Source organism: Erpetoichthys calabaricus, chromosome 5, assembly GCF_900747795.2.
Source record: "Erpetoichthys calabaricus chromosome 5, fErpCal1.3, whole genome shotgun sequence".
NCBI lineage: Eukaryota > Metazoa > Chordata > Cladistia > Polypteriformes > Polypteridae > Erpetoichthys > Erpetoichthys calabaricus.
The window spans coordinates 224031727-224044375 of record NC_041398.2 but is presented as its reverse complement, the minus strand read 5'-3'; the positions used below and the strand labels follow the sequence as shown (position 1 = coordinate 224044375).

The following is a 12649-nucleotide window of genomic DNA, read 5'->3' as shown; positions in this document are numbered from 1 at the left end:
GGGTAATTAAAAATGTTCAGGACACCTTTATTAAAATATTGCTGCATGTGAAAGAGAGAAAAAAAAAAGTGCAGTTAGATTGTATGGACCAAGACTTTTCCAGGCAACTCCACAAGTGCCGACTGGTTTTTTTATTCTAAATGCTGCAAATTACATGCTACCCTGCTGCTGCCCACTGGGCACCTCCAAAACAATAAAACAAGTCCATCTTTGACCTGTCTGCTTCTTGCCTGCTCCCTTACTTCGCTTGCTATTCTCACCCCGTCACAGACTTACTGACTTGTATTCCTCTGGATCTTTGTCATTTGTTAGGAGAATGAGCCATAAAAGCAGCCATGAAAAGGAGGTTAAATTCTTACAAGCCACATGTGCTGGAACCACGCTCCGTTACATAAAGTGCTTATAACAATGTTGCTTGTGTCTTGGTTGTAGCATTCAGCTGATGTACTGCACTAAAAACATATTGCAACATGTAATTAAATAATAGTTGCCCAAGTATTGCTAGGATTTTTTTTTTTATTTGCCGTTTGCTCCTGCTGGGGCTGCAGTTACCATAAAGTATAAAAAAACCAAGACCCAATCTATACAACAAACCCAGAAACAAACTTATTTTTAGTTGAAATATTCAAACCTTATTTTCTGCATTAACTGAGCCCTAATTCAGACCCTTTATTCAATACTTCGTTACAGCATTTTTGGCAGAAACTCTAGCCTGGCGTCCCCTAGGTCTGACAGGACAAGCTTTGTACACCTGGGTTTGGAGATTTCCTACATTATTCTCGACAGATCCTCTCAAGCTCTGTCATGCCAGACAAGAGACTGCTGGCAGACTGCTGTTTTCAGGTCACTCCACAGATGTTTGATTAGGTTCAAGTCCTGGCTCTGGGTGGGCCACTCAGACATTGTCAGAGTTGTCCCTAAGCCACACCTATGTTTTCTTTAGCTTGTGCTTAAAATCACCGTCCTGTTAGAAGGTAAATCTTCAGTCCAATCTGTGGTTGAGTGCTCTAGATATCTCTATTCTTTGCTGTGTTCAGCTTTCCCTCGACTCTGACTAGTATCCCAGTGCCAACCCCAACAGCATGATGCTGTCACCACCATGTTTTGAAGTTGGAATGGAATTGCACAAGTTAAGAGTGGTGCTTGGTTTCCTAGACACGATGCTTAGTACTGAGGACATATGGTTTAATCTTGGTTTCATCAGATCAGAAAATCTTATTTCTCATAGTCAGACAGGCCTTTAAGTACCTTTTTGGAAACGCCAAGTGGACTTTTACTGAAAAAATGTGTCCGTCTATCCACTCTGCCATAAACCTCAGATTGGTGTAGTGCTGCAGAGATGGATAATCCTTCTGGAGGTTCTACCCATCTCTGCACAGGTTCTCTGGTGCACAGCAAGAGTGTCCATTGAGTTATTGGTTGCCACACTTAACAATACCCTTCTCCACTGATTGCTCATTTGGCCAAATGGGCAGCTCTAGGAAGAGCCATGGTTGTCCATTTTAAACGTTATGGAAGCTACTGTGACCTTTAATTTTACATACTTTTTTGGTGTCTTCCGAAGGTCAGTGTCTCAATGCACTGCAGGCAATTCCTATCACCTCATGGCTTGACATTTGCTTTGATGCAAACCGTCAACTGTGAAACCTCTAGACGGCGTGTGCCTTTCCTGGTCATGTCCAATTAACTGACCACAAATGCAGTCTAAAACAAGGTGTAGAAACATCTCAACATTGATCAATAGAAGCCAAATTTAAAGGGTCAAAACATGGGGTCTGAATACTTGTGTCAGTGAGATTTTTTTCTTTTTAAATTTTAAATAATTCTAAAATTCTATTTTTGCTATGTCATTGAGTGTTGCTTGATATGGGTAGAAAAAAAAAAAAAAAGGATTTTAACACTAAGCTGCAACATAATATATGAAACAAGTAAAGGGGTCTAGATACTTTCTGAATGCACTGTATACATTTTATATAAGAAGTCCTATCATAACATTTTCATATCTTAATTCCCCAACATTCATTAAATAGTAAAGTATGATTACAAAGGTTCAGGAAAAACTGGCATACAGATTATAGAACAAGATGTTTTGTACAATTTTAGGATTATGGCGGTAATGCCAGGCACTTAAGTTTAACATTGCGTGTTTCTCAAGCATTAACTATTCAGCAAGCCTAATCTAGAGTGTTTTCCTGATATCAATAGTTAAAAAATGAAATCTCAAATCTAATTAACAAAGTTACACATATTAGTCATGTTAGTTTCCACAAGACTTTTTTTGTTTTTTTAAACCAAAGTGCAAAAGTATGAGAAAAATTTAATTAAGAAAATTAGTAAGTGCAATTAAATATGACTGCTAATAAAAAGCAGGGCAAACTTCAGTTTACAGGAAAGCAGTGTGGGTGCTACAATAAGTAATCCCTTACCTGACCAAAAATTTCTGCACAATCAGTATTCTGAAGAAAAAGAATAATTTACAGCTCAATAATCAGATTCATTTCTAAAATTAATTATCACACTTACAACATACACTAACAGGTGCAGATGCAGATCATACACACCAGTACATGCGACCTAAAATTGCATTATCATCTTTTCATTTGTTTAATGAATATGTCAAAGCACAGAAAATGTCTTATTTTTGAAAACCGAAAAAAAAAAAAAAATAGAAAAAAACTTTTTTTTTTTTTTTTTAATTTTTTTTATGTATATCAGATATCAGATGCAAGCAAAACTTCACTGTAATTTCTTGTGCTAAATTTCTTAGGAATGTCACTCTTTATATCAAGCTATTACATTTATTAACACAGGAATCTGACTATTGATTTTTTTTATAACAATCAGTTTGATTATATGACATACAAAGGTCTATAAAATGAATGATGAAAACTGCTCACAGGAATATGAATACCAATTTAAATATGAAAATACTGGAAAAACATTATTTGCAATTTCTTTGCTTCTGTCAAAAATTATGCAGCTCTGAAAGTGAATATATTTAGAAAAAAGTAGAACAGGAAAACTAAACTAGCCATAAGTACTTGCAACCAAACACCTATCTTTGTTAAAAAGGGTTAGTAATCAATTACATTTAGGTGTATGGACTAATATACAGGCACAATTATCCAATGCCTACTTTCCTTTGCCACTGTTGTTTTAAACAAGGTAGCATATAAACATGGCAGCCAGCCACATGTCCATCCTTAAATGCTGAAGATTGCCTGCCTTCAAGACAGGCATAAGTGCATTTTTTCCCACTACACAATTCAGCAGAAATTAAACTTGCCTGTGTTCGTACATCACTCATCACACCCACACTATGATAGGTCAGCCAAATAAAAATTTGGAAGACTTGTGGTGTTTATTAATATAATGCAGTAAATTATATCATGGGGACACTTGAAATTTCTAAGTCATTAACATGGATAGACAAAAATCCCTGCATTTAAATTCAGAACACACTACACAGAAACCATTAACATTTTGAATTACATCTGGAGTAGATTTCTAAAGCAAATGGTTTCCCTCACTTTACTGATTTTTCCATCACCTGTGTGTGTAGGTTGATAAACATGCAGAATTTGGGATAGAAAATGCCTCCATAATCTGCATCCATGAACATGTTGGGATATTACGGAGATACTGGAGTGAATAAACAGCAACCACTGTATGCATAAGACATTTGACAATGTATCGTGGGAAAGAATCTTAGACTGTATAAATGAAGTAGACATACCATAAAGATCCAAAGAGGCATACAGGCTCAAAATGGAAGAAATTAAAGGCCAGATACAAATGTAAAACAAAGTATGAGTGAAGTAATAATAATAGTTTTTTATTATTATATAAGAAACATTTATATGGTGCTTTTTTCACAACTCAAAGTGCTTTACATAGTGAGTGGGGAGCCACTTCAACACACACTAATGTGCAGCATTCACTTGGATGATGTGACCACCATACATTAGCTGTTTGATGGTGAAGGGGTGAGAGATAGTTAGCCAATTAGAAACAGGGGATAATTAGGGGGGGGCAGAATGACTAAGCCCTGGTGGGAAATTTGGCCAGGACATTGGGATATACCCTACTCTTTATGAAGTTGGCCAGGGATCGTTAATGATCACAGAGGGTCAGGACCACGATTTTACATCTCATCTAAAGAACAGTGCCATTTTGACAGAACAGTCTTCCCTGCTGACTTTGCTAACACCTCTTCCAACAGCAACCCAAGGTTTTCCTGGTTAGTCTCCCATCCAAGTACTGGCTGGACAGAAAAATGCTTAGCTTCCACTGAATTACCTGTTCGGAAGTGCAGGTGGTACATTTACCATCAGAAAATGATGCGCTGTAGTTTACACAGGTTATGTGGATTGCTTTAAACAAGTAGAATCCCAACTACAGTACAATTTAAAACAGTTTCTATAATTTAAAATTTCTGACCTAGGAAATATCGATTCCACATTTTAATGGGATTAATGTGCATGGAGTTTCTTCCCACCCTTCACAATTACAAATACAAATGTAGAAGCTGAAGCATGACACATTACTTTAGGCACACTGTTTTCAGGATGGGGAAGGTGAACCATCTTTTTGTCTTTTCTAAGCTCATTCTTAACAGCGGTATGGCAGGGTCAGAAGAACAAGAAAAAGTGGAGCCTATATGTGGCCAAAGGTAGAGAGGTTCTATATTGGGTGTCTGTTCAGTATTAAACTATATATTGTTTACTTTTAATTGTACTTTTTTTTACCTCAATCAAATAATGATATTAAAAAGCTGTATATGGTATACTGCATGTGTTGATGTAAATTGGAACTATTTTCACTATATTTTATAAGGGCAGAAAAAGGAAAGCCATTATGAAGAATGTAATGGCTTTCTTTTATGCTTTGTGGATAATAACACATGAAATAAGCTTAAAAACATAATTGGCATATGGAGAGTATGTGCATAAGAAATATTTTAAGAAGTGCCGGCTTTCTTTTGTGATTTTTTTTAATGCTATTAAAAAATGGCATACAATGTCATAAAGAGTATTCTTCTCAGAGAACAACAGAGACAGGAAAAGGTAGCAACATTTGTGCCCATCTCAATTCTGGGTGAAGTTAGATCCTACTCATTTAAAGTGGAAGTGCCAGGAAAGTAGCAGTAAAAACACACTTGGAGAAGGAAAAAAAAAAGTTATCAGTAAAATGTGAGCTTTAACAGGCAGAATTAGTTATTTCAGAAAAATAAAAATCTGAAAAAATAGTATTTACGTAGGAATTCAGAGTCAAACACACCACGCCGGCAGCTTTAGTTCTTTTTAGGCAAGTTTGCAGTGTTTGGAGGGGCTTTGCACCCAGTTCTTTAAAGGTATCGGGACATCCCTTATGGAAAATCAATTTCAAGTTGTGCCACATAATAAATATTATACGAAGGCAAAAAGACTAAAGTTTGAAGTTAACATTGACCTCTCAAGCACTCTCACCGTTCAGTTTTCCAGCTGTGGCTGTTACCTTTGTATTAATGTGTTCATTTTTCCCTTCAGCTTCATTCTTTTTATTAGGATAACCATGTTCTCGTACACTAACAGGATGTAGTTTGTTTGGTACATTACACATTTCATGTCTACTTCTAACACATTTTATATTTCCAGTCTACATAAGCTTCATATTTATCAGCTGAGACATGGAAAAATCTGTTGTAACTTCATGAAGACAAAATGCTAACAGTTATACAGATGGAGAGCTAATGCAGCCTATGCTCCAAGAAATACCATCCTCACGCCATGGTGACGGCAACATTGTGACATAGGTGTATCATCTGTTAGAAAACAGTATTTATAAAAGCATAATATCATATTACCCACCATCCATAAACAGGTAACACTATCCAAGACATTATACATGCGTAGAATTAAAACATAACTTTTTTTTTATAAATAACTGACGCACATGCTTACCACATCTAAGAGAGATTAAATTCGCAATATTCTATCTTAAAGTCCAGTTCTAGCCACTGAAGGCAATTTTTAAAAGTATGTCACTGTGATCTGTTAAGTTTATTTAATCGCAGCGGATTTTATTCATATGAACGGAAATCAGACACATTTAGGTAAGACAGCTGACAGAAAAACAAGCATCTCTCACATAACACACAAAGTAAGCTGACTGACAGAGGGGGCAGATTTGCTAAGTTAGCAATATGACAAGAAGATAAGCAACAAACAACTGTTTGCTGCCAAGGCAGGATATTCAGGGAAATAAGGAGTGTGTAGTGAGCCAAAAGTTCAGTTTCTGGTTTAAAGTGGCTGTCCTATTTTCTGTGAGTGATGAACCAGCAAACCAGAATGTACCTGTACTCCTGTCTGGAGCTTGGATGATCATGTTTCAGACTCTTGAACTGTAGGAAATGTATAAAGACTCAGACATTGCCCACAACAGCAGAGCACACCTACGGACGGATTGAAGACATCATTCCTGCTGATTTCTGGCATGCTCTCTCAAACTCTGTCTCGAAATTGGACAAGCTCCAATCACAGAAAAAAGCCAACTGTATCATGCTTTGGCTAAGAAGCTCTCCTTCAAGTATTACATTCTTGTGAGTGTTATGTCTGTATTAATCAGAAGCTAGTATAAATTTTCCTTTAGTTTTACCGATTCTTTATATCATTTAGAATCACTGCCGTACCGCTAGGGAAAAATATATCTTTATGAATATTGGGTTAGTAATGGCTGTAATCTCTAACGAACCTCCCCCCAGGGTGCATGTGCCAACTGCTGGATATAGCCACTAATCCAAACTACTAGTCAGACACAATGAAAGTGAGACAGAAGTCTGCAGACATAAATGGCTACAACAATATTGTAGACGTTTAATACCCAAAAGTAGGATAAAAATAAATGTTTCAGAGTGGGACATTTAAGTAATTTAATTCTCACAAAGACCCCATACTTCATTTTTGATACCCTACCAGTATGTGATTAAGAATAAATCTATCAAATTATGGGATGAAATCACATACAGTGTGCAAAATTGGTAGGCACTGAAAAACACAGAATACTAAAGCACACACACCTTTGTAGCACATTTGCAGACTCATTTCTCATTCTATATGTTTAAAGAAATAGTACACAGGTTTAAAGAAAAAAAGAGGAAAAAAAGTAAATATATCATTTTAACATCGGAAAATTCAAAAATGTGTATCCGAACAGTGTCTTAAACCTCCTTTTAGGCTTGCTTTGCAGCTACACATCTGCCAACATGTCGCTTAATTCCATCCCATTCAATCCCATTCTAGCAATAAAACTGTGAGGTCAATCACACCAACAGAATACTTCCGGCTAATGTCATATACACTACTAATAAGCAGTCTATCGCCCCCCACTATATATATGGTAAATTCTACACTATCAGAAAACATTTTGTTAAATGGGCATAACTCAACCCAGTTCTAATTGACAACAAATTATTTGTATTTTAAGTTTATTCAGTAGCTGTTTCTTTTCTTCTATTAAGAAGAAATCATTAAACAAATTAAAAATATATATTGATTTAAGATAGGTAAACTTACTGTAAATTCCACATATGTGCCAGGTGGCTTGGAAAATTGCTTTTTGTCACTGTTGAATTCCTGTAATGGTGTTCGCTGTGAAATGGGTGGTAGTCTACTTCTAAATGGCGTCTACAGTAAAGAAAGGAAAACAAAAAGTAACTTTAATTCTCTCTAAAGCACTTCCAGATTTCGGACTTAAATCTTACTGAAACAGTAAATGTATTTGGAATATGAATATTATGATCAAACTCATTGCTGTAATAAGAGAATTACTGCAGCTAAGTGCATAATTACGTTAACTGTCAAATAACCAGGTACAAGTTAAATTTGATAAAGAGTTGATTTTTGCCCATAGTTTTAAAGTGAAATGCTAAACATAAGCTTATGGCAGGGGTGAGGCTGGAGCATAGTCTGTCTTGGTAACATCTGACACAAGGCTGGAACCAAGCCTATATATGCCAGCAGTCCATGACAGGGCACATATAGTACATATATCAAGATTTAAAAATAACAGGTTAATTAACCTAACACATACACATTTTTGACATGAAGAAAAAGCTGGCTACCTGTATCAAAAACATTAATGTGAAAACAGTAAAGGTACAGAATGTGAGTGGTGTGGGATCTGAACCCAGGACACTGGAGAAATGAGGCTGCAGTGCTAACTCCTACCCCACGGTACTGTGCTTACCGTCTACAAAGAGATCAGAAAAATACATAAATTAAAATGATTTATTGGCAGTTTTGTTAAACTGCACTTCAAATTTGCATTGGCTGGAAATGCATTTGTTGTAACATAAATACATTTTTTATAGTTCTAAAGGTTGAGTAAAATGAGTAATATAAACTCCTCACAGCTTCTGGGCATTTGGCCTCTTAATCACATTTGATAGAATTCTAAAAGGTTTAAATTATTTTCCTTTGCTGACAATCCATGAATTCATACACAACTGTCAAGCCCAAGACTCTATGGGTATAAATGATCATATGAAAACTATTTATGTATACTGTATATGAAGGCAACTAAAGAGAAGCACAGAGATTATGACCTCTAAAAGTTTCTCAAGCGATATATGTGCAAGGTTCTGATATGTTCATTTCACTTGTTTTCTTATAGATGTTTCATATTTATAAAACAAAGGCTAGGTTATATTTTTTATATAAAAAGATAAGGGCTTCAGGAGTAGTAAGTTACTAAACTGCACTGCTCAAAAATTGAAGTATTTAAAAATACTTTAGACAGCAAGGTACATACAGTATAATTATACATACAACTACCACAATACTGTAAATATATTAGACTGATTACTTCAAATTTTAAATGTGTTTAATTGCTGTTAGCTCCCGATTGTTGTAAATATTTTAACATATGCAAAACTTGGTTCTTAGTGCGGAACAAAGCACAAACTCAGCTATAGTCTAATTTTATTATATATTCAATTAAACTAAGAGATGGAGGTTATCTCTAGAAAGTACTCGGTAGCAACCAAAAAGCAGATTTAAATTTTATTGGAAAGTAGTCTGGTGCCAACACAATTTTTATTGAGAAGGATTTTGAGATTGCAATGGTGTACTAATTTTTTTCCTCCCTCTGATTTGTGCAGTTGAGATTCTGAGTTTGTTTTCAATAGAATGAATAGCAAGAAGAAAAAACACAACAAAACAGTCTTTTTAAGCAACACAATGCTACTAAAGATTCATACCCATGTGTCATAATATAAACAGAATAAAACAAATGAATGGATGCGCATACTAAGCAAAAAGAATTTTGTTTGTGCACAGACCTTTTGTGCAGACAGGGGCGGCTTTCCTGTTATACTGTAGAAAGTGCTTCCAGTGCTACTGCTGCTACTACTGCTGCTTGTAGTCATACCATTAACTGTTGCTCGCATGACTGAAACATCATTTGTACCATTTAGCTAAAAACAAACAAACAAAAAATACAAATTTTAGAATGAGATGTGGAATTATTTACTTATGCATATACACATTACACAAGGGACACAAGATGAAAAGCGTTCCTCTGCATTGCGATATTTCAAATAAATTTTGAGGTCTTAAAATAAGTCTGTAGGTATTGTGGAAAATAATAAAAAGTATTTTGAGGTGTCCAAAATATGCAATTCAAGATCTCAAAATTACTTCCTGAAAACTGTATGTTCTCTATGGATCTTCCCCTCTATTTTAAGATATCATGAAATTAATTTGATGATATCTTGAAATATGCAGGAAATTATTTTGAAATATCTTGAAGTGCATTTCTAATATCTCAAAATGGTCTGGATGTTATTTGATGATCTGGAAATATAACAGATCTCTAAATGTACGAGAGAACACCTAAAAATTCCTAAAACTGATCAATAGCACAGGAGTAGGATTTAGACAGAGTACGCATTTCTGATGTTTGTTCTACACTTGTGTATGTGATTTAGGCGATTAATTTGGTCTGATCAAATCGCACATCAAAACACTAAAGAACACGTTTTTTTAACACTGTTGAATTTCTTCATAAAGAATTTGTTCCCTATGGACAAATGGTCAATCATGATTTTGAAGGGCTGAGGTGTCTGTTGGAAAGCACCAGAAAAAAAAAAAACATCCAGAAAACTAGCACATTCAAAACTGAATTTTGCACCATGACAATGCGTCTGCTCATACCACATTGTCCGTCAAGAGTTTTTGACGATAATAACACAATGCAGTATTCACTTCACATCCCACCCCTTCATATTTGTCAGATCTCACTCGCTGTGACTTTTTTGTTCCCAAAATTAAAAAACTGAGGCTGAAGGGAAGAAAATGTGTTTTGTATTTCTCTTATTTTACATTAATGTTATATTTTGCTTATTTACAATTTCAGCAAAATCTTTCTGTACTTACAGTATACAATGCATCTTGATAAGAAATACACAAATTAAAAAATTTGATACATTTAAGTAGAAACACAAATGAAAATGTGCAAAGTAGAAGTCATCAGATGCAATAAAAAACAGGTAGTGAAGAATGAATATTCAAGCTGTATTCAGATAAGGTGAAGCTGTATATGCTATTTTCTATTACTTGCCTTTCGATTCTTGTTGGGAGTGCTCATTGTAAGAGGACCTCCATTTGGTCTCTTCACTGGTGGAGTTTTCAAGACAGGAGTGTCTCCTTTCTTTACCATCTATAATTGTAAAATCAACAGAAATTAACAAGGCTCCATTCATCTAACAAGTTGAAGTGACACAAAACTAGGCATTAGCTACAATACAGATGTTCTTAACCAGTGACATCAGTGAATAATTAAATAATGCATGCTGGAACCCCTACATTTAAACATTTCTTTCAGGAATACACCTCTTCAAAATTGAACATGACACTCTTTCCACAGTAGGACCATATAAACACTTAAATTGTTAATTTAACAGTAGCAGTTCAACTAGCAGGACTACATTGATGTATATTGTGCGATATTAATATAACTTTAAAACTCTACATTGTATTAAAACATGCCACACCAAGGGGTATTCAACAAACAAGCTTGGTGAATAAACCTCCATTATTTGACAAGACAGGTTTATTCCTGCTCCATACCATGATAAAGAGGATGCTTAGTACTGTGGCTGGAGAGTTCATAAGACACCAATTCAATAAGAAAGAAAACCTCAGAGACAGGTTCTGACATTTAATTTAGCTTATTCGTTGTAGCAGAATCTTTAGCTAAACTATTGATTAATCTCACATGTTTAGAACAAAATAGTAAAATATTAAAGACTATTTATTCAATGAAAAAATCAAGAATTAATTTATGTCACAGTGCACCAAGTCAGGCAGAGTCTGACAACGTGAACCACAATTCACTCCCTGGCATCCAAGCTCATACACGTATATTTTTTGCACTTAATGTGTTCCTGTATTTAAATTTCCACATGTGTGACACTGAATACATAATATTGACAGTCCTTTAAGTTTGACTTTCAAAAACTAGTAAGGTCACTGTCAAATTTGCCAATTCAAAATAAACCTTATTTGAATAATGCCAATATAATTTAAATAAATGTTTTAATAAAGTAACCACAGATTAATAATGACAATGTATTTGGACATTTAATTGGTCTGTTAAATATTGCCAAGCAAAACCTTTTTAGATTATTACAGATTTGTGCCAGATTTATACTTCTTGACCAGCTGCTGGAGACAGCATTGGACTTTTCAGTGCATCTTTTTCATCCATGAACAATGTCCTTCATTATCATTTCTCAGGGCAGCTTATATATCTCAAGTACACACATAATTCCCTTAAACAGAAACACTTTGCATTAGAGGAACCAAATGAGCAGTGACTGCACAATTAGGTTAATTTAAATGAGATGTTTGAGTGAAGTCTCAATTTCATAAGCATGCTTCATGGAATACTTCATAGGCCCTTCTAGGTCTCATAATATTACTTACCTAAAAGCTGTGAGATGCAGGAGCATAACACTTTGTCCTTAAGAGTCTTCTATAAAAATCTGATATGCCTAATCATGTTTTTGTTAATTTGGTAAATATGCCCAAGTTTGTTTTCTGTTAATACTGGCTGCTAGGGTATTATTGGAAAATTTTGATTACTACTGTGATTGTTATATGTTTGTATTTGTTTAGTTTATATGATCCTCACCAAATTAAATTCTATGCAGCTGACAATACGGAAAAAAAACAGAAAACCAATTATATATAACTAATACATATTTGGGCAGCATGATGAAACGGGGGTTCTTGCTACTGCTTCACAACTCCAGAACCCAACTTCAAATCTAAATCTATAAAGTATCTGCATGGATTTCACCATTTTCCCTCTTTTAACCTAAATGAAGTTTGGTTATGTTAAATGGGTAGTCTAAAATTAGCTCGCTCAGAATGAGTAAATATAGTGCAGAAGTAAATCAGCTCTAACAGATATACAGTGAACCCTCGTTTATCACGGTTAATACGTTCCAGACTCTACTGCGATAAATGAATTTTCGTGAAGTAGGATTCTTTATTTATAAATCGAATATTTTCGCAGTTAGAGTATAGAAAACCTGTTTACGACCTTCTAAATACGTTTTTTTAACATTATTAGAGCCCTCTAGACATGAAATAACACCCTTTAG

The 12649-nt window shown here is 34.9% G+C and overlaps 1 protein-coding gene across 2 annotated transcripts in view; it reads right to left on the bottom strand.

Annotated features, from left to right (window-relative positions):
• Positions 1-12649, bottom strand: part of zgc:86764 (uncharacterized protein LOC797431 homolog) — a 39646-nt gene that overhangs the window by 9978 nt on the left and 17019 nt on the right. The window contains exons 11-14 of one of the 2 annotated variants that reach the window (XM_028802593.2): positions 10600-10698; positions 9320-9454; positions 7554-7664; positions 2427-2456 (exon numbers count right to left, since the gene is read on the bottom strand). In XM_028802593.2, the coding sequence (XP_028658426.2) occupies positions 2427-2456; positions 7554-7664; positions 9320-9454; positions 10600-10698 (375 nt within the window). The remainder of the gene's footprint in view (positions 1-2426; positions 2457-7553; positions 7665-9319; positions 9455-10599; positions 10699-12649) is intronic. The other variant, XM_051928659.1, reaches the window with a different exon arrangement.